This window comes from Prionailurus bengalensis, chromosome C1 (assembly GCF_016509475.1).
Source record: "Prionailurus bengalensis isolate Pbe53 chromosome C1, Fcat_Pben_1.1_paternal_pri, whole genome shotgun sequence".
NCBI lineage: Eukaryota > Metazoa > Chordata > Mammalia > Carnivora > Felidae > Prionailurus > Prionailurus bengalensis.
In genome coordinates this window covers 42,976,558-43,001,958 of record NC_057345.1, presented here as the reverse complement: position 1 = coordinate 43,001,958, position 25,401 = coordinate 42,976,558, and the positions used below count along the sequence as shown (strand labels likewise).

At 56.9% G+C, this 25,401-nt stretch overlaps 1 protein-coding gene across 3 annotated transcripts; it reads right to left on the bottom strand.

Moving 5' to 3' along the window:
• Nucleotides 1-43: 43 nt before the first annotated feature.
• PODN (podocan) lies at nt 44-25,120 on the bottom strand. 3 transcript variants are annotated; one of them, XM_043574999.1, is made up of 11 exons: nt 24,739-25,105; nt 17,256-17,569; nt 15,923-16,016; nt 14,310-14,374; nt 12,622-12,731; nt 11,337-11,493; nt 10,921-11,036; nt 9,721-10,378; nt 6,347-6,495; nt 4,996-5,206; nt 44-883 (listed from the first exon to the last, which is right to left on the bottom strand). In XM_043574999.1, exons 2-10 carry the CDS (start codon nt 17,562-17,564, stop codon nt 5,023-5,025), a joined length of 1,842 nt encoding a protein of 613 aa, XP_043430934.1. In that variant the 5' UTR covers nt 17,565-17,569; nt 24,739-25,105; the 3' UTR covers nt 44-883; nt 4,996-5,022. The 3 variants fall into 3 exon arrangements, with proteins under 3 accessions (XP_043430934.1, XP_043430933.1, XP_043430935.1); XM_043574998.1 differs by lacking the exon at nt 44-883 and adding an exon at nt 1,615-2,601 and having other exon boundaries at nt 24,739-25,120; XM_043575000.1 differs by lacking the exons at nt 44-883; nt 24,739-25,105 and adding exons at nt 1,615-2,601; nt 17,815-19,741.
• Nucleotides 25,121-25,401: the final 281 nt, after the last annotated feature.

Sequence of the window (25,401 nt, the reverse complement as noted above, 5' to 3'; positions counted from 1 at the left end):
GGTTGGGGGGAGGGAAGAAATGCGAGCAGGGGAGGGGCAGAAAGAGAGAGAGAGAGAGAGAGAGAGAGAGAGAGAGAGAAAATCCCAGGCAGGCTCTGTGCCATCAGCCCAACACAGGGCTCGAACTCACAAACCGTGAGATCATAACCTGAGCTGAAATCAAGAGTCTGATGATGCTCAACTGATTGAGCTCCCCAGGCCCCCCAGCCAGCATTTCTTTATTGGGCTCATACAGTCTGTCAGACTGGCCTGACAGGGCAGCCAGCGTATGAACAGACCTGCCCAGGTGGCCAGAATGTACAGGCTTGTCCATGTAGCTGGAGTGTAGACAGGTCTAGCTGGCCTGTCAGTGTATGTATGGACAGACCTGCCTAGGCAGCCAGAGTGCAAATGAGCCTGTCCCTGGAGGTTGGAATGAGGACAGGCCTGTCTGACCTGTCATATGCAGGAGGCAGAGTGTAAATCGGGGGCTTTTGCTTTGTTTAAGGAGGGGATGTGCCCAAGGACATTTCCAGACTCTCTCCCTCATTGTCCTTGGCCCCAGGGTGCCTCCAGGAGGCTCCAGGGGACACAGAAGAGCCGTGGCCACACTGCCTGTTCTGAATGTGCTTTGGGGAGAACATCTAGCTCCAGAGTCTTGCACAGAGGAGCCCATGAAGACACTGAAGCTGGGGGAGGGGATGGGCTTCCCAAAGTCACTCAGAGAACCAGGAGGGCACTTGCCTCCCAGCCCCCGCTCCTGAACTCCTTCCTATCCTCCTCGCACGGCCATGATCTGAGGAGTCCAAGAAGGGCCCCGATCCTAGGATCCCCGTCTCGCTGCAGGGCTGGGGGCTGTGGGGTCCACCATGGGAGCATCCTTCCTTCACTCAGGCCTAATCACCTAAGAGAGGTCAGAGGTCAAGCTATCAGTCATTCCCACAGTGGTGTGGACCGGCTTAAACGTCCCTTCCCTGTGTCACATCTCTAAGGCCCTTTTAGCAATGAAGCCTGGCCCACCACAAGGCAGGAATCTGGTCTTTGACAGGAGCATGCTTACACACCTCCGGTAGTGGGAGGTCATGCTTCCTGGGCATCTCACCACCTGTGCTCTGAGCCGGGGGCTGCCTTCCAGTTCCAACTCTGGCACTGTTGGGGGCGGTGGGAGCACTAGGTGTGTCCGTCACTTCTTCCCCGGGCAGGCCTGCAAAGACCTGGGCCCCCAAGTAGACCCTGCTCTAGGTCTCAGGCCTGCCTCTAGTCCCCTTCCCACCCCAGCCATCCTGGGGACAAACCCCATCAGTAGTGCCCACTCAGTGCACAGGCGGTCCTCTGGGTGAGCTCAGATGCTCAGCCTCTGGAAGCACGGAGTGAGCTCACAAGCCCAGTGTGGTGGTGCTGGCCGGACCTGCTGACCCCCACCAAGCTGACGGTCACACGTGCCTCCAGGCCTCCTCACCTGTGACTAAACCCTGCGTCTCTGGACCTCTGCCTGTGTGATTACTTTGTGGGCCCAAGAACTGAACTTCGTGCCGACTCCTGCTGGTCTGGAAAGGCTCTCAGGTGCTTGTATCCTGCCCACCCCAGCCAGGCACTGGCCTGGCACCTGGCAGGAAGCACACACGGACACGGCCATAGGCTGCCAGAAAGGGGTAATGCTTTTATATTAGTTTTTCTATAACAAGAAAAATCAGTTTTGTTTTTTATCATTTTTTTTTCTTAAAAAAGAATTTAAAAACCCAAGGCACCCAGAACATCCCACAGGCCCAAAGAATAAAAAAGGTATGTCATCAGGGCTGCTGGGCCCTTCCTCCTTGCCTGGCTGGAGGCCCTTCCGCCTGACTTCTGCCCAAGGCCCCAGCAACCCCAGGAGACTTTCCCTCTGGCCTCAGTGGGATTTCCCATCACAGACATGCCTGTGGCCGGCCAGGGCCTGGCAGGGAGTGGCTGCCTGGGCAGCTGGGAGTCAGGGCAGGCAGGCCAGGGCAGCAGTCCCAAAGGTTCCTGTCCCCAAAGGGAAGAAAAGGAACAAAAGTCAGCTTCTGTGAGTTCCAGAGGGTGGCAGGCACCTGGCCACAGAGAGCACCAAGATAACTCTGTCTTCTCCAGTGGACGGACGAACAGACGGATGAGCAGGTGGCAAGCTGTTCTGGCCAGTTCTGGCTGGGGCAAGATATGTCGGTGGCATAGGCCACTGAGGGCTGTTTTCATGGGACTCGTGTGTGTGTGTGTGTGTGTGTGTGCGCACGCGTGCACATGCGGGTCCAAGGTGAAGGGAGCAGGCGCCCGTGAGTGCCAGGGCAGGGTCAGACCCTTCCCTGAGTCTGCAGGAGTCCAAGGGCATGATGGCAATGGAGGGCGTGGGATGGAGAGGGGAACTGTATGGTGGGCTTGCTCCGTGCAGCCAGCAGTGTGTGACTGTGTCATGCTGCCTGCACGTGTCTGGCTGTGGGGTACTACAGGAACAAGGGGGAATGGGAGACTGTGTGTCCAGCCTGTGTTGTGGCAGTGGGGTGCAGGGTGGCTGGTGAGGGTGGCACTGGGTGTGTCTGTGAGCATGGCAGAGTGGGGCTCACAGGGCACAGGTACGTGCTGCAGAAAGGGGTCTGGCGGTCCGGTGTCCTGTAGAACACGTGGGAGAGTCAGGGAGGCCAGGGCAGAAGTGCCAGCTTTGGGAAGGTGGATTAGAGCTGGGAGGCCCCCAGGGGACTCTGGGAGGGCCAGGCAACTGCAGGCAGGAGGCAGAGTTGCCCCTGGGAGCCCAGAACCAGCCGGCCACCCACTGAGAGGTGTTCTTGCTGATGTGACCAGGCCTGGTATTGACTAGAGGGCTTTTAGGTCCCTCTGGCCACTCCCCAGGGCCTCTCCCAAGGCCCCACTCAACAGACCCGACCGAGGCCAATGTCCTCCAGAGAGGACAGATTCTCTCCCATCCCAGGACTCCCCATCCCCCTCAATGAGGGATATAGCATCCTCACTGGACAGCTGTTCACCCCCATCATTGACCCCTGGCTCTGCCTGAGGACAATGCCTAGAGAGAAGGATCTCCACTTCATACTCCTGGGTTCCGAGAACAGAGGAAGGGGATTCCCAAGAGCCTCTTCTCCATGGTGGGATAAGCGCCCCACGCACACTCTTCTGTCAGCCACACCTCCCTCTGTCATCCACCCATGGGATCCTCACCACCACCTTCAAGTCTCCACTCTGACCCAAGCCCCTGTTTTCAGTGTCCTAACAGTGGCCCAAGGGCCCCTTCACATGGCCACAGCCTGACCCTGTGACCCCTAGCTCAGCTCATTCTGATATTCCCTTCTGACCACATCTCTCCTCCTGGCTACTCACCACACTGTGCCCACTCTCCAACGTCCCTCTCCAGAGACCCTGCCCACCCACACTCCTCCTGTCTGCACCTCCTTCCTTCCCAGCCTGACCCCTGGAGTCCATGACTGCAGCCATTCTCTTGTCAACACCCTCAACGTCCTTGTTCCTTACCCTTCTGTCCCACACACCTGGCCAAAACCCCAGCCATGGATGGATCCAATGGTCCATCTTCTCCACACCCACCCTGGTCTGCTGAGCACCTCCTGTTGCACAGAGAAAACAGAAGGCTGAAGGCATCGGGCTGATGTGACTTCATGTTCAGCCACCAAGCCACTGTCCTGTGTGTGACTGCAGCCTTCATCCCTCCTGACACAGTGGAAGGACTGAGCCTCCTGCCAAAGCCAGACCCTCCTACTGTGTCCACAGGGCTAGCTTCTCCCTGCTCTTCTCTCTTACATCTTTGACTCCCCCTCCGGGCCAGCCCCTCCCATCAACTCTGTTTCTGAAAAGGGTGCAGAGTAAACAGAGTCCCTCCTGAACTTCACACCTCTTCCCCATGCCACCCTCTCATCTCATCCCTTTACGGCCAAACTTCTTGACAGAGTTGTCTATGCTCCCTGGGTCCACTCCTTGCCAGCTACTTTCTCCACCTTCACTGCCCTTGAGGCTGCTCCCCCACAAGGTCACGGGTAACCTTCTTGTGGATAAATCTGACAGGCCTTTGATAGTGCTCACCTCCACCTGCCTCTCAGCAGCACTGACACGGCTACTCTCTCCACCCCAGATCCGTGGGGATGCACGGGTGTAGACACATGCATGCGCGAGTGCATGCAAGCATGCACACGTCCTGCGCCTGTGAATGTGTTGTGGAGTACATGTATGTGTGTCTGTGTGCGCTCTGTGTCCTGAGTGTGTGTTATCCATGCACACGTATGCATGTTTGGACATGTGTGAGCACAGGTACATGTCGGTTGGTGCACTGTGTGCACATGTAGGGTGCTTGTGTTGCATATGCACATAATCTGCCTCTGTCCCACCTCCTTCCATAGCCGCTCTGTGTCAGCCCCTTCTGCAGGCTCCCTTGCAGCTGGCCACGGCCTGTCACTCTCCCCAAGCGAGCTCCCCGAGCTTCCTGTGGCCTCATGACTATTTCCAGGCTGATAATGTCTGGACCCCCATCTCCAGCCCAGACCTCAGCCTCCAGCCCCAGACCCACATACCTGGCCCACCTCTGGGCAGCTCCCGAGCACACTCCAGGCCCGCCTAACTCGACACTCCCACCACAACAAATCTGCTCCCCTAGTACTATCGTCCATCTGGAATTCAAGTTAGACCTGGGGGCCTGTCCTCTCCCTCACCCTGGCCCAGCAGGACTACTCTGGCCTCTGGAGTCTGCCTGTCGCTCCCCCAAATCCCTTCAGGCCTTCTGCTTGTCTGCAACCTCACTGCCCACCCCCATCGCCTCTGGCCCGGATCGCCACAGTAGCCTCCTCCAGGCCCCCACATCCATGCCCTGCTTCCACCATCCCAGTGCCTGTGCCAGTCCCATCAGGGCGCTCATCGCCCTGGCGAGTTCCCCAGCCTGTGCTGGCCTCCCACAGCTTTGCCAGCCTCTCACCCAGGGCCTATACCGGGATCAGGGACAGGAAGCTGGTGGGGAGAGGTCAGTGTACCCCCCCGCCCCAGACCACCTACCTATGTCAAATCCGGTTCACCCCGTCACTATCGCCTTTCCTCATCCTCCTCATCCTCATCCTCCTCGTCTTCCTCATCCTCTTCCTCCAACTGGCCCCGGTCCTTGGAAACGTCACCAAACTCAAAGTTGCCTTCTATGTCCAAGACCTGCAGGTGCTTCAGCCTCCGGAAGGCACTTTCCACCACAGAGCCCACAGCCAGCTTGTTAAACCTGTGCAGGCCACCCATTTGGGGTCAGTGTCAGAGGCCTAACCCTCAGAGTCCCCACACTTACCCAGCCTAGATGGTAAAGGGGAGGGAACGAGCTCTCCAGGAAGATGGCACAGGAAGCATAAAAGATGTGCGGGGGCTGCTAAGAAGCATGGTGTGTCATAAAAAGTCCCAGCTATTCAGTGTGGCTACAGCTTGGCGGGGCAGGAGTGGACGCTGGGCCACTCATCCAAAAGGGGAAGGTCCCTGTCTGCAAATGCTCTAAAATTTAGGAGTGGCGGAAACGGGTGCCTCCTCTCAGCCTGGGATTACCTCCCTCTGGGATCAACCCCAAGGCCTGAGGCTCTGGTGCTGCCAGCCTGGGGTTACTTTGAAGCCTGGTGTGGAGTGGCACACAGGCAAGGCCAGGGTTAAGCTGGGCCAGGGACACACCTGGGTTGAAGGGAGGCAGAGGCTGGGCTCTGATATCAGGCCCCCTCGATTCTTTGTGCCTTGGTCCCCATCCCCCCACACGAGCTCAGGCATAGGTCACACTCCACCCCAACCCAGCCTGGGGCCTTCTGGGCCACAACTCCCCTGGGAGGGCACATTCTGCCTCCTCAGATCTGTCCCTTCTCCTTGAGTTGAAGGGATGGTTAGGTAGGGTGTTGGGAAGAACCACCCTGACTCTACTGTACCAAAGCTCATTTCCTGGGGGAGTTGGCTCCCCCATCAGAATCATTCTAAACCCCCAGAGCTCAGCAAGGGCCTGAGCACCTGCTCTGCTGGGTCTGAGGCCCAGGGAACAGCCTGGCCAGCTATGGGCACAGCCATCATCCGTGCTCCCTGGTTCCCTTCCTGCCACGGTAACATCAATAATGTCCACATGCACTGCTTTTAAAGTTCCTGAAGCCCTTTTACAAACTCATAAACCTTACCAGGCTTGGCCAGGACTGTCCCCTCCCTTGAGAGCTGAGGACACAGAGGCTCGGGAGGGGGGGGGGTTCTGTGATGTACCCAGGGTCACAGAGCCAGTCAGCAGTGAAGCCAGGCTTCAAACACTGACCTCTACCTGGGAGCTGTTCCCACATGCCTCAACTATCCCACTAGAGCCAGGGTTGAACCCAGAGGGGCATGTGCACTGCCCCAGGGGACCTCCTACCTGAGAAAGATGCCTTTGAGGTTGGGCGTGGAGTCGAAGGCATTGGCAGGCACAGTGCTAATCTTGTTGTTCTGCAGGTACAGGTACTCGAGTGACTCAGGGAGCCCCTCAGGGATCTCTGTGAGCTGATTCCCAGCGATGTCCAGCAGCTATATAGATGACCAGGGGAGTCAAAACACTTAACATCTTGCAAAGATCCCACCAACCACCTGACCTATCTAAATCTTATGATAACCCTGTGAGGTGGGGCCTTTAACTGTCCCCATTTTCCAGGAGGGGAAACAGAGGTTCACATGGATTAAGAGATCTGTCCAAGGCCACACAGCCTGTATGAAGCTGGAACCCAAAGCACCTGCCTCCAAACCCTTGTTCTAACTGTTATATGTCCTACCCAGCCCCTTCTGTCTTCCCACATGAACTCACAGCCAAGATATCTGAGTGTCACAGTCCTTCCTCCTTAGTACACCTGTCACCCCTATCAGACTGAAGATCCCAGAAGGGCAGAGGCCCGGGGTCCTCCAGTGGTTGCATATCCCCACACTGGTCCCAGATGAGGGTGAGGGTGGGGTCCATACAGGTGGGGTTGCTCATTTGTGGCCTTCAGAGGCCATGTGGGCAGGGGCCAAGAGCAAGGGTTCAAGGCCCACTGACCTAGGCTGGTCAGTCCTGGGATCACCACATGCCTGAAGTCCAGGAAGCAGGTGGGCAGGGAAATGGGGTGGTTTTCCCAGGAAGCAGAGCAAACATGCAGCAGGCAGGAGACCTGGACGTGCACGGGCCCGGCTCACTGCCTGCCCCTCAGGCTGTCTGCACATACTCGCTCTGACACACACCTGTGTAGGCACAGGTGGGATTCCATCATCTCTAATCTCCCTTCCTCACCCTGACAGGAGGGGACTCAGGGTCAGGAACTGGGGGCCATGAATCTAGATTCAAGATTCAAGGGGAAAAACCAGCTTCACACCTTAGGGAGCCTCCCGGTCACCTCCTCTACCCAGCAGGGCTCCCTGCTCCCCACTGTGTCCCCTCCACACAGCTCTGGCACTTCCTCATTCATTCCGAACATCCTCATGCCCGCAGGTGCTGGGGAAATGGAATCCACTAGAAGCTGCCTCTGGCACTGGAGGTCAGGGTGGCGGAGGAGATGCACACAGAATCTGACAATGACAGCTGGTGGAATTGGCTGTGTTGAGGGAGCCCAGGGGAGTGGCCTCGACCCAGGCTTGGGTCAGGGGAGTACAGCAGCCAGCACAGGCAGGGGCTCTGAAGCAGTGGGGGGCAGCTGCTTATAGAAAGATCTGACAGTGTAAGGAAGAATCCCCCACCAGACACCTCATCCCTGACTGAATTCACATACCTGCCCATCACTGGGGGCTTCCTGAAGGAGATGACACCTGAACTAAGTCCTAGGCATATTATAGGCTCTAGGATGGTAATGACCCACCATCTACCTTACTCCCTGTCAGGTTCTCAGTTCTAGAGCTGTGTCTTACGTGGTGGAGGCCCGGGACAACTGTGGCATGAATGAGTGAGGTGTTCCCAGGGTGCTATGCTTCCAGCAGCAAGGCCAGTATGAGTAAAGCCCAGTGTGGCTGGGAAACCGAGGAGCTCAGCCAGGAGCAGAGGCAGGCCAGCCCTGAGAGCTGTGGCAAGGATTCTGGTCTGGGTCTAAGAGCAATGGGGAGCCACAGAAGGGTTCTGAGCAGGAGTGTAAGGTGAGTGTATGTGTTTCAAGATACCTACCGACTGCATACAGAGTAAGGGAGTGAAGAGCTCCTATGGAGCCGGGGTGCAGGTGAGAAAGGGGGGTGGCTTGGGGTATGGGAAGCAGGGGTGGAGAGAAGTGAGTTGAGAGATGCGATAGTAGAACTGGCAGAGTTTAGTAACAATGGATGTTGGGGGCACGTGGTGTGAAAAAGGGGGTGTCAAGGGCAGCTTCCAGGTTTCCTGTGGGCACCCCCTTCAGTGAGTTAGGAAATGCAGCACAGCGGTACCTAGTGGCTCAGTGGGTTAAGTGTCTGACTTTGGCTCAGGTCATGATCTCATGCTTCATGAGTTCGAGCCCCACGTCGGGCTCTGTGCTGACAGTGCAGAGCCTGCTTGGGATTCTCTCTCTCCCTCTCTCTCTCTCTCCCCCTCTGATCCTCTCCTGCTCGTATTTTCTCTCTCTCTCAAAATAAATAAACTTCAAGAGGAGCAAGTGTGGAGGGGAGGACGATGGGATTCGAGCTCCTTGAGAATGGGCTCCTGAGGAAAACCAAGAGGGATTGACACAGGTAATGGGATCCTGGTGTCTGGCACCCAGCAGGGCTGTCTGGGTGAGGAGAGACCCCGGCTAACAGCTGCTCCTGTAAGGCCAGCTGCCTACCCCCAACTACCCCTGCCCTACCCTCGGGGCTGGGCCCCACCTCCCTGTCCCCCATTCTGTGGGCTCTCCCCTACGTTTCCCTCAGACATCCTCGTCCTGACAGCTCCCCCGAAAAACGTGTACTGTGAGCCTACCACACTGAGGTCCTGCGAACATGACAGACTAAAATGCCTGCCGCGGGTCCCAGCAAAAGAGCAGGCAACAAAAAGCAGATGGATGACCTAATGCCCAGGAGGGATGAGGATCAGGAAGAAAAACAAAGCAGAGGAGGGTGATAGGTGGTGAAGGAAGACCTCCCAAGGAGGTGACATTTGAGAGAGAGGGAGGGGACATGTTGGGAAGGGGGCCCCGTAGGGCAGCAGAGTGGGGGGCAGCTCCTGACCTCGCAGCACCTAGGGCCTGCCTCCCAGGTTTCTCAAGTTCCCTTTCAGCCCTCACTGAGTGGGAAGTTTCGCTCACAGCCGATATCCCACCTGACTCCAACTGTGGCCACAGCAGCCACACCCACTGAGCAGCCCAGCACGCCTCAAGCAGGCTCCCCCGGCCCCCTCTGCAGACCCTGTGAGGTCAGCCTGCCTCCCAGGCCTCACCCCCTCCCCTGCCCCAAGCCCAGCCTTTCCCAGCCACCTGTACCTGAGCCTTCAGATGGGTGAGCCTGACTCTCCAGTGCCACCTGAACTGGCCCTGCCCGCCCCCTCCCCTGCCTGTCCTCCTGAACCATGGGCCCCCTACCTGCAGCCATGACTTCTTATCCCCACAGCCCTCTGCAAGCCTGTACCTGCAGGTGCTGAGCTCAGCCTGGCCATACCAGCCCATCACTGCTGTATCCTGGCATGCCAGCCAGCCACTTCCTTCGTCCAGCCGCCCCACCCCCACCCCCACCCCCCTCACGGCCAGTCCCTCCTACCCACCCCTCACCTGGGCCCAGAAGATGGGTGGGCTCGGGGCAGCCATCCCAGTAGCACCTCATGCGGGCATGACCCAGCCGCTCTCCCCTCCCCCTTACCTGGAGGTGGGCAAGGTCGGCCCAGGAGCGGGGGCCCAGGGCGCGGCTGCGCAGCCGGTTGCCGGTGAGGTAGAGCTCACGCAGCTGGGCCATGCCGGCCAGCGCTCCGCGCGCCAGGGCTGCCAGTTCATTGCGCTTGACCTTCAACACGTGCACGTTGCGCGGCAGCCCGGGTGGCAAGGTGTGCAGCCGGTTACCGGACAGGTCCAGCGAGCGCAGCAGGCGCAGCTTGCGGAAGGCATCTCGGTGCACCTGTGGGCTGGTGATGCGGTTGTAGCTGAGGTTGAGCTCCTCCAGGAAGTAGGTGGTGGCGAAGTCGTCGCGGCCAATGCCGGTGATCTGGTTGTGCAGGATCATGAGAGTGCGCACGCGCCGGGGCAGGCCGCTGGGCACGCGCTCTAGAGCATTGTTGTACAGGTGCACCGTGTGCAGCCGCTTAAGGCCCTGGAAGGCCCGCGGGTGGATGCCGCGCGCGTGCAGCTGGTTGCTGTGCAGCAGCAGGTACTCGAGGCTGCGGATGGGCGTCAGCACGTCTGCGTCCACGCTCCGGATGGCGTTCTTCTCCAGGTGCAGGAGCACGAGGCTGCGCGGCAGCCCTGCCGGGACCCGCGACAGGTTGTTGCTGGACAGATCGAGGTACTCCAGGCTGGACAGCTTCCTGTGGCAGGAAAGAATTAGGATGGTTGGCCGAGGCCCACGGTGTTTGGTCCCACCCCTACTCCCAAGGGAGATGGTGAGGGACCTGCCTCTAACTCAACGCAGCTCTGTGACTAGCTCACTAGGGGAGCTCAGTCCTCTTGGAGCCGGTCCTTGGGTTGATTCAGTGACACGTTGGTGAAGGAAGAATCTAGCATGGTTTTTGACACATAGAAGTCAATTTGAAGACCAATTATTTAAGGCTTTTTGTGGCTACCCTGGGCCCTAAAAAATGAAAACATATTTGCCTTCAGCAAGTATACTCCAGTTTCAACTTTGTACCACGAAGCCAGCCTCACTGGAAGTGGGGCAGGCCTTCTCTAGACATATCACTTGTTCTTGGGGACAGACGTGTCAGCAAAGGCACAAGCCCAAAGTTCCTTCTCCAGGAACCTGGTGGGGGACAGGTAGGTGACAGGCATGTGTGAGAGGACCCGGCAGGGTGGGCCCAGGGAGCAGCTTCCCAGTTACCGTGCTCACACGGAGGGCCCAGGTGGGGCTCACCAGAAGGTTTCGTTGTCCAGACCCTCGTCAGTCAGGTAATTGTTCTGCAGGTACAGTTCACGCAGATTGCTCAGCTCACTGAAGGCACCTGGTGGGATCTTCTCCAGCTTATTGTTCTGAGGGGTGGGATGGTGGGGAGTATGAGGGACAGCTGAGGGGCAGGGGCGGAGCCCTGGATGAGATGTGGAGGGGAGTCTAGGGGAACCATGCGAGGAGGCACAGGCCTGGAGCATGCTGCATGTGATACTGACAGCCAGGTACCCAGGCTTCTGCCTGGTTCTCCACAGTGGACACTGTGCCCTCCGGCATGTGCCCAAGGCCCCACAGCCTCACCACGGTGCCTGTGTGGGCCTGGGCTCTTCCCCCACTGCAGGACCCTGCTCTTTTGCTGCCCCTCCCCATGCTCTCCCTCCCACCTTGAGGTGCAGCTTATAGAGGGCAGGTGGCAGGTGCTTGGGCACGTGGCGCAGGAAGTTGCTGGACAGAATGAGGATCTCGACGTTGCTGGAGCCGTTGAACATGTTGTCCGGCAGCCCGGCATCCGCCAGCTTGTTGTTGTGCAGGTACACGGACCTGGGGGATGAGGCACAGGTCCTCACCCACCCATGCCCACCCCTCTTCCAACCAGCTCATCTGATGAGCCTTCAGACCTTGCTCAGGTTGGGCCTGGGCCCAGGGCACCCTCCTCCCATTTGAAGGACCTCAGACCCCACCTAATCCAGTCCCTCCTAAACAACCAAGGAGACCAAGGACCCACCAGAGGCTGCCCCCTCACATCAGTGGCAGAAATAGGATTTCCTGACCCCCAGTCTGTGCTCCTCCACACCCTTCAAGGTTCTCAGTCATTGCCTGACTGTTGCAGCCCTGGAATCCTGCGTGCCAACCCCAAGCAGCTGGCTCTGAGTTCTGCAGGACTTCCCACAGATGGGGGCTATCCCCACTACCTCTTTGTCTCAAGTGTCCACTACAGGGCCTGGCTCAGAGGAGGTAAGCTCTCATTCATTCAGCAAATATATAGTGATTGTCCCTATGTGCCAGGACTGTTCTAGACTCTGAAGATATAAGCAGTGGACACAACCAACAAGACCCTGCCTTCATGGAACTAACATACTAGAAGGAGCAAAGATAAAAAATGAGAGAAGATATTCTAAACATAAAAGAACTCATTCTTGCTGTGTGGCCTCTCTTGGGCCTCAGCCTTCTCATCTGTAGGATGGGACCATGCACAGTGACCCCATGGAGAGAATCAAGTGAGATGACAGATTCAGGGACGGAAGCAGAAGCAGCACCAGGGATTGTCAGTACCTGCCCCCCCCCCCAACCACCCTGCCCTGCTCACACACCTGTGCTACTCTTCCCAAAGCAGCTCTTGGGGAGGGACAGCTCTGTCTGCTGGAAGATGCTTCCTTCCCACAGGGGCTGAGGAAGGAGGGAAAGACCCCCCCCCCACCCAGCTCCCCACAGTTCCACAGACATCACTCTCTGCCCTTGCCTCTTGGACTGATTGCTTTCACTCCTCAGATCCTGTGCCCCTGCAGCCTGTGGGCATCCCTCCCCACAGCCCTGAGCAAGGGCATCATGCCTGCACTGCCCAGCATGCCCCTCCTCCAGGGCCTGTCCTCTGCCTGGCTTGGGGCTGGGAGTGTCTCAGCTTCTCCCCCTTCCCCAGCCTGAGCCCAGGGCCTCCGTCTGACCTCTGACCTCAAGTTTGGCTTCTGGCCAAAAGTGAGCCCGTAAATCTTGGTGAGATAGTTGGCAGCGAAGTCCACGCTGATCAGGGTGTTTGGCAGGAACCGGGGTGCCAACGTCAGCTGGAAAGGGAAGAGTTGGGGCAGAAAGACCAATGGCGGGCAGAGGCCAGCTCTGGGTCTCACTGCCTGCTGCTCATCTGGGCTTCTCTTTGCAACCAGAGCCATCTTTCTAAACTGGAAGCCCGTCCCACTCCCCTGAGTGTGCAAAAACAGAACTCCATGGCCCCCCACAGCCCTAAACATTCAAAGCCTCCTAGGCCTGTCCCCTGCCCTGCCTGTCCTCTTGGCCTCTCCCCTCATCGCTCTCTGACACAGACCCTCTGTCCAGCTACAGTGAGCACCCACTTCTCCAGACACGCCCTCCCCCTGCCCAGTGTCTAGCCTTCATTCATTCAACAGTAGTCTCTGAGTCTGCAACACTGCAGGCATGCGTCCAGGAGCTGGACGTGTCCTGAGGAACAAGACAGAGAAGTGCCTCCACCCCCACCCCCAAAGCTTACATCTCAATGGAGAAGACAATAAACAAGGCACAAAAGTATCCAATAGTGATAGCGAGTTAAAACAGGCTGAAGACAGAATAACTGGGTTGGGTGCTCAGGGAACAGGTGACACTTAAGGCATTAAGGCACCGTTAATGCCATCTGAGGGGAGAGCACCCACAGCAGCAGGGGCAGCGAGTGTAGGCCCCACCTGGGGGTTGCCAGGTTTGGGGGCTGGAGGAGAGGGAGCGAGTGGGAATAGGAGTTGAGAGAGGCAGGCGGGCCCACACACAGGCCATCTGCCATGGGGAGAAGTGTGGCTTTCATTCTGCGTGGAAAGTAAAGCCTCAGGAGCTTTGACATGGGGAAGGCGGGTTGGAGGGGTGGAAGCAGGTGTGATTTTTAAAGGTCACTCTGGCTTCTCTGTGGAGAAGGAGGAGCAAACAGGGAAGCAGGGCCATCGTGGTGCAGGCTGGTGGACTGGGGCCAGAGGGGAGCCAAGGGCATGCAGTGGGACTAGGCGTGGGTGAGCAAAGCGCCCTGGATTTGTGGCTCAGCTGAGCGGCGCTGTAGGTGGTTGGAGATGACCTTTATGGGGGGCGGGGGAGAAGGCCGCAGGAAAATTGGGCTTTCGGGGTTGTGGGAGGCAAGCAGAGTTCTAGTTCCATTAGACATCTAGGGGAGATGTCGAGGAGGCGGGTGGATCTTTGAGTCTCCTGTGGGAGGAGTGGAAAGGGCTGGCGGCTGCCACTGGACATGGCCATGATGTAGATGGGTGCTAAAGCCTGGGGAGGGGATGTGTCACCTCGAGAGACCTGAGAGAAGAGGCCAGGACAGAGCCCTGGGACACACCAAATATTTTGAAGTTGAGTGCCTTCGTGCCTTTTCTCATGCTCTCTCTTTGGCAGTGCCTTCCCCTTAGGGCCCCTGGCTGAAATCCCGTTACCCTTCATGGCCCTGCTCAAATGCCATCTCCTCCAGGAAGCCCTCCAAGTGGCTATCACCTTCCTGCACTTCTGTAAGGCCTTGGCCTCCGTTTTCATTATCTGACCACTCTGATGCCCTGCAGTGAGGTGTGAGGTCTCACCGGGACCATGTCTGAGCAGCAATGGGGACCCAGCGACCTGAGCTCAGCCTCCAACACCAGGGGACCTCTTACCTTGTTATTGGCCAAGTACAGGTAGTTGAGGTTGGTCAGATGCTCAAACGCCTCCTCCGGGAGCCCTTCAAAGGACAGGCATCGGTCAGAGCCCTGGATGAAGGAGATGCTACAAGGGAGCACACCACCACCGACCCCCCCAGTGCCCACCCCACTTGCCAGGACCGGGAGGGCCCTCCCTGAGGCACGTTGGGTTCTGATCCCTTCCCAACCAGTCCCAGCAGCCCTGTTTTCTTTCCCCTTGCTCCCAGGAGCCCCGGCTCAGAGGAGCAGGTAGACAGTGTCTACTCACAAACGACCAATTCTTCACCTGCTCGGGGGCACCCACGTGGGAATGGGTCCTCATAAGGTCAGGCCACGGGGCAGAGGACCCATCCCCACCCTTCCCCATCAGGAAGGAGTGCTTTCCTCAGGTGCAGCCCTAGAGGATCAGAGACCCTCCTCATACCTCTGCAGGGCAGAGCTGTGGCCCCTATGCCCCCCCACCCCCGCCACCATCTGGCCCATCCCTGTCCCAGCTGGCAGCTGTAGTGTCAGGACTCGGCTGTTGCTGGGAGCCCAGCCAAACTGGCCCTTCTCCAGTCCTGAGGCCAGCCTCTGACACTCAGTTCCGGGCTCCCAGACCCTCAGATGCTGGGACGCACCCAAGCATCTAAGGAGAGGGAACAGTTACATAAACCGTGCAGGGTCCCTCTGTGGAATACCCGGCTGCCGCTGTGTGAAATGATGGCCACTGAGAGTTTTTTGCAACATGAAAAATGCTGCTTTGCTAACTGCTAAGTGGAGCAGAGCAATTATGACAGTTATAATATCTAAACTGTAAGCTCAGCTATAAATGAAAAAACACAAAGAAAAGAGACTAGATTGAATTGTGGTGATGGTTGTACAACTATGTAAACTTACCAAAACTCGTCAAATTGTACTTTTATGTTGGGTGAATCTTACAGCATATAAGTAAAGTAGAAAGAAACATACCCAAACGTTAGTAGTGATTAACTCCACGTGGCAGAATTATAAGTGGGTTTTTTCTTTTCCATTTTGTTACATTTCCAAATTTTCTGTTATAAATTATTTTCATCATCAGAAAAAAAATAACTTTTTACAATGTGAGTGTTCTACGCATCTTTGATTCTGAAGGCCTTCTGTGAATATGAGTCTATGAGAGGGGTGCATAGGTGGCTCAATCGCTTAAGTGTCTGACTTCTGCTCAGGTCATGATCTCGCAGTTTATGAGTTCGAGCCCCGTGTCAGGCTCTGTGCTGACAGCTTGGAGCCTGGAGCCTGCTTCAGGCTCTCCCCCTCTTTCTGCCCCTCCTCTGCACGTTCTCTCTCTCTCTCTCTCTCTCTCTCTCAAAAATAAATAAATGTTAAAAAAAATATTAACAAAAATAAAGAGTCTATGAGAAAGGTCCTGGGAATCTCAGCCTTTCCCCTGACCCAACTCCCAGGTCTCAGAAACCCACAGGGGTGACTCTTAGTCAACCACAAGGAGCCCCTGGCCGTGAGGCCCTGCTGCCAGCCCAGCCCTGCTGTTTTTCATATCCCAGGATCTGCAGGGTGGAGCTCTTCCCATGGGCACCAGTCCCTCTCCTGGGCTCTGGGTGATCCCTCACCTCGGGAAGTCAGACGGTTGTTCTGGAGGTTCAGAGTTTCCAGTCGATGCAATCTGGAGAGCTCCTGGGGGTAGATCTTCTCCAACTGGTTGTTCTGGGGAGTAAGGGCCAGGGGTGGTGAGGAGGCAGGCTCACTAGAGGCCTGCCCCCACCCTCAGTCCCAGTCCCAGGAGCCAGTCCCTCTGCTGGGCACCTCCCTTGGGATTCACCCTCATGCAGACAGGCCCTGGGTCTGGGCCAGGCCCGGGTCTCAGCGCTGGAGGCACAGCAGTGACCACAAAAGGCATGCAGGTCCCACCTTCTAGGAGCCCAGATGGGAGCATCTCCAGGTGGTTCAAACTTGGAGTGCCGCCTCCCCTCTAGACCCGCTCCCTTCATGTTCCCACTGGATGACAGGCATCCGCAGCCCATTCTCCCCACCCCAAGCCAGAAACTACTTTTGGCTCCCTTTCTCGGGTTGGGGGGAGGAACCTGGGTCCTCACTCCCTTTGGAATGCTTTAAAACCTTCCTCCAAAAGCCTTCCTGAATTGGATTGGGGCCAGACTAGGAACTGCTATGGGCCCCACAGCACTAGTCCTTCTGTCTCCATCTGTTGTCTTTACCTGTTTAGATCTCTGCCTCCCCCATAGGCTGTTCAAGTCCTCCCTACACGCCCAGCATCTGACACAGCACCAGATGTATCAAGCATGCACCCGGGAGACTTTTATGAATAAATGAGTGAATGAACCAACAGTAAGTGTTGTCCTTAACTTGTCCCTTTCCCTCATGGGCTACCCTGGCCGCGGGCTCCCTCCACCATCACCCTAGACCTATCAGTTTGAGTGACCATTGGGCAGATCACTTTCCTTCACTAGCCTTGATCTCTGGAAATGGTTACGAGAGCCCCTCTCTCTCCTCCAGAGCTGCTGGGCCACACAAAGTTGGGTGCACCAGAACTCCCAGAGTCCCCCATCTGGAACACTGTGTCCCACTTCTCAAAATCTAGCCTGCACCTCAGCTGGGGAGAATACTCTATCCTCTGAGCCCCCAGAGCATCAATCAGGGTCGACTTTCTCTTGTTCTCCTGGCCTGTAATGGTGTCTGGGCACCCCGTCCATTCAGAGGGTCAGCTGCCAGGCAGATCTGTGTCCTTTTTTCCCTCAGTCCAGACTCCTCCAAGTAAAACAAAGCAGTTATAATATCACGTTACTCTGTGACTGGGACATCAGAGCGGGGAATGCCCTAGCACCTTGTGTCTGGGGTTGGGGAGCCACAGGAACTGGGGGTTCTGGGCCAGGAGCCGCGAGTGTAGAGGGCAGCCCCTGGTGACCGCTGTTGCAATGGCGGCTTCACCTGCAGAGACAGATGGTTGGTGTGCTCAGGCAGGTCCCCCGGGAACTCACGCAGGTCAATGCCACCACAGTCCACAACACCTTCTTGGGAGCAGGCACAGTCTCGGGGGCAGTTGATGGTGGCAGAGCCAGGCCCTGGCTCCTCAGGGCTCAGGACCAACACTGGCTCCTCCATGAATTCGTTCTCTTCAGGGCTCAGGCTGTGGGCACCACCTCGGCCAAACCCCGGAGACCTCACCGTGCTCACCGGTCCCAGCTGCAGCTGCGATGGCAACAGCAACAGGAACAGCAGTGCCCTGCTCCGGGCCATGGTGCCTGCAGGAGGGGGTGAGTCAGACTTCACCTGTTAGGGACAGCAGGCACAGGGCTAGGGCCTATGGAAGTCATACTAGGGCCCTCCTAGGCACAAGACAGAGCCTACTCAGGGATCCTGGGCACACGTCCGATCTGCTGCCACCCTCCCTTCCCTACCCACCTCCCCCTCATCAGGGCTACCCTCTGGAAGGAGGAGGTGAAGCCCTGTCCGTAGGCAAGTCTGCAAAACTTCCAGCAGCCCTTACCAGTCCTGGCTCTGAGCACCGGACACCCACTTCACAGAAGGGGAATCTGTGGCCCAGGAGGAACTGTGACTTGCAGGCGTTGGCCAGGACTTTGTGGAGCCCTTGCTGCCCTGGCACAGGCGGGGCTGACAGGCCCTGTATCTCGTCCAGAGCCACAGGCCATGGTGGGCCAGGAGCAACGGGGCACATCCCAGCTCTTCGGCTTGCTGTTCTAGGATGTTCAGGGCTTGACCCTGTCTCTCTTCCAGCACCCACACCCCAGTCATACAGGTCTATCTAGAAGTTCCTCTCTCCAGGCCTTTGCACATGCTGTTCCTTCTGCCTGGAAGCCCTCTCCCTCTCTTGTGAAGTTAGCAACTTCTCTAAGAACTAACACCAGTGATGTGTCCCCTGGGAAGACTCTGAGCTGCCCCAGGACCCTCCATCACTGTTCCCCCAGGGTATGAGTTGGGTTGGGCTGTGAATACGTGAAGGTGTCTTTCTCCCATGTAGGGCTGTGAGCCACTCTCAGTGTCTGGGTGGAGCCAGGCGTAGGGCAGGCATCAGTGAATGGTGCTGCTGCCATCCCTTCCAAGTCCCTTCCGGATGTTTGCACTCTCAGCTGGCCTCACCAGAGCCTGCTGCCACCTGCAAGGGACCACTCCCGAGCACTGCATAGCCCCCTAGAGCAGCAGGGGTGGGGCATTGGGGATGGCCTCAGGCCATGAGGAAGATGCAGCGTTCCATCTTTAGCAGCCCATGGACCTAGCTGGTCTCTGGGCTGGTCTCTGGAGTTCTCTTTACAGAAAGGCACTCAGCAAACATCTCTGGGATGATGTGACAGGCCATAGCTCAGGTATGCTGACTCTAGAGTCCCACAGACCCCAGTTTGAATCCCTCTCCACCACTTAGTGGCTCTGACCCCCCCTAGGCCTATTTCCTCACCTTACAAGGCAGATAATACATCTAAACCCACAGCATCCGGGAGCAGTCAGCAAGGTGACAGATGTGAAGCACCTGATACCTCCTGGGTGATGCGGTGCTGCTGTCACTGCTGCAGCAATTACAAATGCAGGTACATGGCAGGCACTCAGCCCCAGGGGACCCCTGCCCCAGTTTGAGGCTCTCTCCAAGGCACTAGATCGGGGACCACACCCCACATGGCTAGAAGATGCTGGGCCTGGGTAAATTGGGAGCTGGCCACCGCTGCCGATGTCCGGTTAGGAAGGCAGGCACTGGAGCCAACTAGCCAGGGCGGCGGTCGGCTCTGGCTCTCAGTTGTATGACCCTGAGCAAGTTTTGTCACCCACCAAACCTCAGCTTCCTCACCTGTCCACCCTCGTGGAGACACCATGAGAGTCAGTGAGATGCACATACTGTATACCCTAAGTGCTCAATAAATGTTAGCTCTTCCTACCACTAATATCTGATCCATGGGCACTGCCCACCCCACAACCCCCTGCTTCTTCCTCTTCTCTTGTCCAGATCCTGCTTGTGCTTTTCAGTCCGGTCCCAGGCCCACCTCCCCGCAGATTTACAGACTCCAGCCTCCTACGAATTCCTGCTGCCCTGTGGCCATTGCAGTATTTCAGACACTGCTTTGCCTCACTCATTGGCTCAGCCAGCTCTCCAAGGTGAGCTCTTGTCTGCCCTCAGCCCTGTGCTGGCACAGGGGACACAAGCGAGGTGGCAAAGTTCCCTGCTCTCAGTCTAGAGGGGGCAGCAGAGCCCAATTCAATAACTACTGCCCCTCCCTCCACCCCAGACTGGGTGAGCCCTGGTAAGCCATAGAGAGAGAGAGAGACAGAGAAAGAGATGTGTGAGGAGAGAGAAGAGGGGCAGCAGCCAGGCTTGTCTGACTCCATATAGGTCTACGAGGTCTAAGCAGACTCAGACCCCAGCTGCTGGCCCGGCAGAAAACCAGGGGGCCTACTAGCACACGCACAGCTCCCGGGCCGCAGGGGTCAGTTGGCAGCAGTAAGGATCACTTGCCGCAGCCTGGCCCTATGCCCACCCTACCACACCCTTGCTTCCCCATCCCCTGACCAAACGGGCAATGAATCCTCAGCCAGTCTACAGACCATCATCCCCATGCACACTGTAACTCCTCCCCTCCCCCTCCCCCCTCACTAGCTCAAAAGCCTTCAGTCCCCGGAGCCACCAGCATTAGACCAGTGTGTGACCCCACTGCAGACCAGGGCTCTGGGACGGGGGAGTGTGGGCACAGTCCCCAAATCAACCAGGGCAGGAGGCCAGGGAGAAGGTTCCTCCCCACATATCCTGTGCACTCACCGGACCAGCGATTTTTCCTCCCTCCCCTTCGGTGTGTATCCGTGAAGACCTATAAAACTGTATCTGTTTATATTAACAGTATGAACCATATTGAAAATGTTATCACCATCACTTTATAGATGAGGGAGCTGAGGCCCAATGGGATCGGCCAATGTAACACAGCTGTTAAATGGTGAAGCTGAGCTCCCAGCCCAGGGCCTTAACCACAATGCTACGTGGCCCCTTCACTGGGCCAAGGACAGCTGAGCACTAAGGACCCAGACAGAGCACTCGGGTTGGGCTCCCGCCCTTAAGAAGCTCACACCTGCACCGTCCAAAGTAGTGGCTGTATGTGGCTACTGAGCACTTGAAATGTGGCTAGAATGAATTGAGAGGTACTATAAGTGTAATCCGTAGTATATACGGATTCCACAGACTAGTACAAAAGAGGATGTAGAATATCACGAATATTTAGGGTATCTCACACAACATCTCATTTATTTTTATATTAATTATGTATGTTGGATAAACTAGTTAAATAAAATAAGCTACTAAAATTAATTTTACCTGTCACATTTTATTTTTTTAACCTGGCTTCTAGAAAATTTCATATTACGTACGCAGCTTGCATTTATGGCTCACGTTATATTTCTATCAGGCAGTGCTGGCATGGATGTAATAGACATAGGTGTAAACTGAGTATTATAATCCCAGTGTCATCAGAGGTGTGATGGAGGGAAACCAGAGTCCATAGGGGCCCCGAGGAGACCTAACCTTGCCTGGGGCCAACAAGGCTTCCCAGAAGAAGTGATGCCTTATTTAGCCACAAAGGGTGAACATCAGGCAAAAGGGAGAGAGTGATATAAGCAAGGAGGTCAGCATGTACAAAGGCCCAGGTGCAAAAGAGCCCATGTGGTGACCTCCACCAAGCTGGCTAGAGCGTCTGGTGGGTGTTGGGGACAGGGAGTGATGCAGGTGGGCAGTCCAGGCCAAGAAGGGACTTGAAAGCCTAGTTAGGGAGAGGGATCCTTATCTTAGGATCTTAGGAAAGATGAGGAGCCATTGAAGAGCAGGAGAGTGGCATGGGCAGGTTTATGGATGGACCGGTGAGGAGCTCTCTGAGGCTGTGCAATGGTACAGGCAAGGCCTCACAAGCCTGGTCTGGACAGAGAGACGTGTTGGGATGGAGAGGATGAGCTGGATGGACAAGAGAGGGAGGAAGAACAGACAGGGCCTAAAGAGTCCCACCTCTGCAACTTGGGATCCTGGGCAGCCCCAGCTCCACCACCTGGTTTTCTGTGTGGCCTTGGCCACATCCTGGCCCATCTGAGTCTCGATTTGTTGTTGTTGTTCTTCTAAGAATGTTGAGCCAGATAAGCCCCTAAAGCCCCTTCTGTGTGCTCAGCCACATTGGAGCTGTGTGAGGGAAGAATAAAGGAGAGAGTGGGCCCCTGGCCTCTTCGTGTCCTGAGTGAGGAGGCCCTGGTGAGGCACAATTTACACCGCTGGTTCAGCAAATGGCCAGCTAGAGGGGCAGCTCGGCCTGCAGTGAGCTCTCTATCAGGGAGCGCCTTAGCAACAGAAGGGCATGGGCTCCACTCCTGTCGGCCATGTGGGTCTGGACAAGGCCACTTCACCGCCTGAGCCTCGTGATGGGCACTCCTCGTGAGATAAGGCAATGGAGATGGGCACTCCTCGTGAGAATTAAATGAAATGACATGTCCACCTGTTGCTGGCATCGGGCTAGTGCAACACACATGGGGTTCCTGTTACTGAGGAAGTCCCTGGGACCAGCTGCCTCTCACCGCACCTACCTCCCCTAGGGAACCAAACCTTAAGGCCCAGAAGCGCTTAAGTGGAGATTAAGGCAAAACTAGAAGAAGGAAGGGGAAGGGAGACCCAAATCAGGACACAGATCCTCAGCCCCTAGCGGCACCTTCTTCCTCCACTCAAATACAGTAAAAATTCACTAATCCCCCATTTGGTGCTAAGCCCAAGATAGCTGCATCTTATTGCCTCTAATAGAAATCCCAAAACTAAGACATAATCTTCCTACTCTGCAGATAGGAAACTCAAGCACAAAGGGGCTCCCATAGCTGCCCATCCCCATCAAACTCCTACTCAAACGCCCCTGCTCTGGGAAGCTGTTGCTCCCCTTTGGGTGAGGAAGTTCTTTGGTGCTCCCACAGCACCGCTGGCCCACTGAATCCTGCAAGATTCAGCTGAGCCTTTCCTGACTCCCCAGGCATGGAGTGAGTGTTCAGGAAATGTTTGTGGAACGAAGAAATGAATTTGTGAAAGGCAGAGTTGGAAAAGATTTGCAAAATTATCTAGTCTGACCCCCTCAGTTCACAGATTAGTATGTTCAAGTTAAGGCCAGGACTAGAATTTGTGTCTTCTGACTCCTGCCCAGAGCCTTGAACTGCTCTTGAAGACTGAGTAGGAGTTCTCCAGATGGACAAAGAGGAGGAAAAGCACTCCAGACAGAGGGAAGGACATGAGCAAAGGCACAGTGTGGGGATGGGAGAAGAGGGAGGTGCCTTTAAAGAAAGGAAAACAGGGGTGCCTGGGTGGCTCAGTTGGTTAAGCGGCCAACTTCGGATCAGGTCATGATCTTGCAGTTTGTGAGTTCCAGCCCCATGTAGGGCTCCGTGGGGACAGCTCAGAGCCTGGAGCCTGCTTTGGATTCTGTGTCCCTCTCTCTCTCTCTGCCCCTCCCCTGCTCGTGCTCTGTCTCTCTCTCTTTGAAATTAAATAAACATTTTTAAAAAAATAATAAAGGGTAAACTGGATGGGGCAGGGGATTGAGGATGTGACCGGAGATCCAAGTCTCCAAAGGCATCAGCCAGTATGCTAAGGTGCTGGTGATAGGGAGCCATCAAGGGCACCAGGCAGGTCATGGTCAGAGGTCTTAGTATGACTCTATTAGGCCTAAAGGTGCCACCATTAGTCACCCCTTACCTAAGATTCAGATACAAAGCACAAAGTATTTTCCCACAAGAGTTTGTGAAAACAGCCATTTGAATCTAACATTTCTCTTTTTAAAAAAATTTTTTAGGGGCGCCTGGGTGGCGCAGTCGGTTAAGCGTCCGACTTCAGCCAGGTCACAATCTCATGGTCCGTGAGTTCGAGCCCCACGTCAGGCTCTGGGCTGATGGCTCCGAGCCTGGAGCCTGTTTCCGATTCTGTGTCTCCCTCTCTCTCTGGCCCTCCCCCGTTCATGCTCTGTCTCTCTCTGTCCCAAAAATAAATAAAAAACGTTGAAAAAAAATTAAAAAAAAATTTTTTTAAATGTTTATTTATCTTTGAGAGGGAGAGTGAGCGAGAGAGAGAAAGAGAAGGAGGACAGGCAGAGAGAGAGAGGGAGACACAGAATCCCAAGCAGGCTCCAGGCTCTGAGCTGTCAGCACAGAGCCCGATGCGGGGCTTAAACTCACAAACCCAGAGATCATGACCTGAGCTGAAGCCAAATGCTTAACCGACTGAGCCACCAAGTCTTCCTGAATCTAACATTTCTTAACTTGCACTCTAGACTAGAATAGACTGGGTCCTTAAAAGGGGACATGACCACCCAAAGGCTCTCCTGGTTCATAGCAGTGGTGGCTCTTGGAGCTGCTAAACCACTGCTTCACCTTCCCCCGCCTGCCCAAGTCCAAGAGCAGCTACTCAGGTTGCGGGGGCCTCAACAGGTCCATGATGCACTTCTAGCGCCAGGCGCGCATCCCTCTATGCCTTGGGGACCCGGGACGGTCAGCGCCGCTCTCATTCTCCTGCCGCGTCTGCTTCTGTCCCTAAGTCGCGGCGGTTGCCGACTCCCACCCCCCCAGACCAGACTGATGCCAAGAGCTCGCGGCCGCCGCCACCTCCTCTTCCACCTGACGGCGCATCAGGTATTCTAACCCCCCTCCCCAGCCTGGCGGTTCCAAGACCTACAACCTGGCACTTCCGCCGCTTTCGCTGGAGGGCGCCGACCTCTCTCCTCGCGCTCCACGCCCCACCCCCCCCGACCCCCATTCAGTCCAGCTGTCCCAGCGGGCAGGCAGCCGCGTAGACAGACGGACACCAGGTGCCAGCTGAGAGCTCTGGCTTGGCGAGTGCGCGGCGCTGGGCTGGGGAACCAAGCCCCGAGCGGGTCCGAGCGGCTGTCGCGCGGGCTCCGCCTCACCTGTCCGCCCTTCCTGGAAACATATCTCTGCCCCTCTCTAGGCCTCAGTTTCTCTGTCTGTGACGAGGGCTAAGGGAGAACTAACTGGGGTGAGCTGATATAGTAAGACGCGCGCCTGGGCTCTAAATACAGGGGTCTACGCCCCTCCCCAGTTCCACCTGCCCCCACATTCCCGGTCACCAGCCCGCGTCCTTCCAACCCACTCCCCTCCCATCCGCCCTCAGATTCTTTCCAGATGTGCGCAACGGGGCGGGGGGGGGGGGCGCGAGGGCTGGGACCAGCCTGTGGCCAGAGAGGAGACAAGGCCCCTGCCCGGGTCGCGATCGCGTAGGGGTCGCACGCCCAAGGTAGAACTCTCGGCCGCGCACCCGGTGCAGGGCTCCCACCTAGGGGACTGGATGCCGCGGCCCCGCCCGGGGGGAGCTGCGGGGACCATCCGGACCAGGCGGGAAGTCCGAGTCCGCCGCCCAGGCTCTGCCCGGACCCCTTGGCCCACCCGCGCCGGGTACCTGCTGCGCCCCCGCGCCGCGCCGCGCCCTGCCGGCCGTACGCGCTGTCCCGATTCGCCGCTGCGCTCCGCGGGAGCGGGCTCCTTCCATTCAAGTCGAGCCGTGAGCTCGGCGACGCAAGTTTTGTTGTGGGTTTTCTCCTCCCCGCCTCTCCCCCGCTCCCCCCTCCACACCGCGTGCATCTGCTGGACGCCAGCCTCCTCCGGACACAGGCGTAGGGTCCCCACAGGCGCGGGGAAGGGGAGAGGGCCTGCCCCCTCTGCTCGTGGGCTTGGCCCGGCCCCACTTCCCGGGAGGCAGAGCCCCCGCAGCGACCCCTCTCCCCCTCTCCGCCGCGGTGGGGCCCCCGTACCAGGCCACCCCCCTCCACCCAGAGCCTGGGAAGGCGGGGTGTCTAGCCCGCAACGCTTCCTAGTTCCCGCCTTCCGCAGTGGAACTGGACCCCCTTTAGGCCCCAGCACCTGAAAGGACGGCTGGGGAAAGGGCCCCTTCACCCAAGTGCCTCTGAGCCCAGTTTCTTCCTCATGACTGAGGATTTTGCAACCGCTCCAGGCACGAGTACCTTTCCGTTCACTCTCCCACCCTGGGGTCCTGGGCCGTGGCTAACAGGGCGGCCAGCCAAGACCCTGCTGGGCCCCTTCCCGGAAAAGTTCTCCGCCCTCC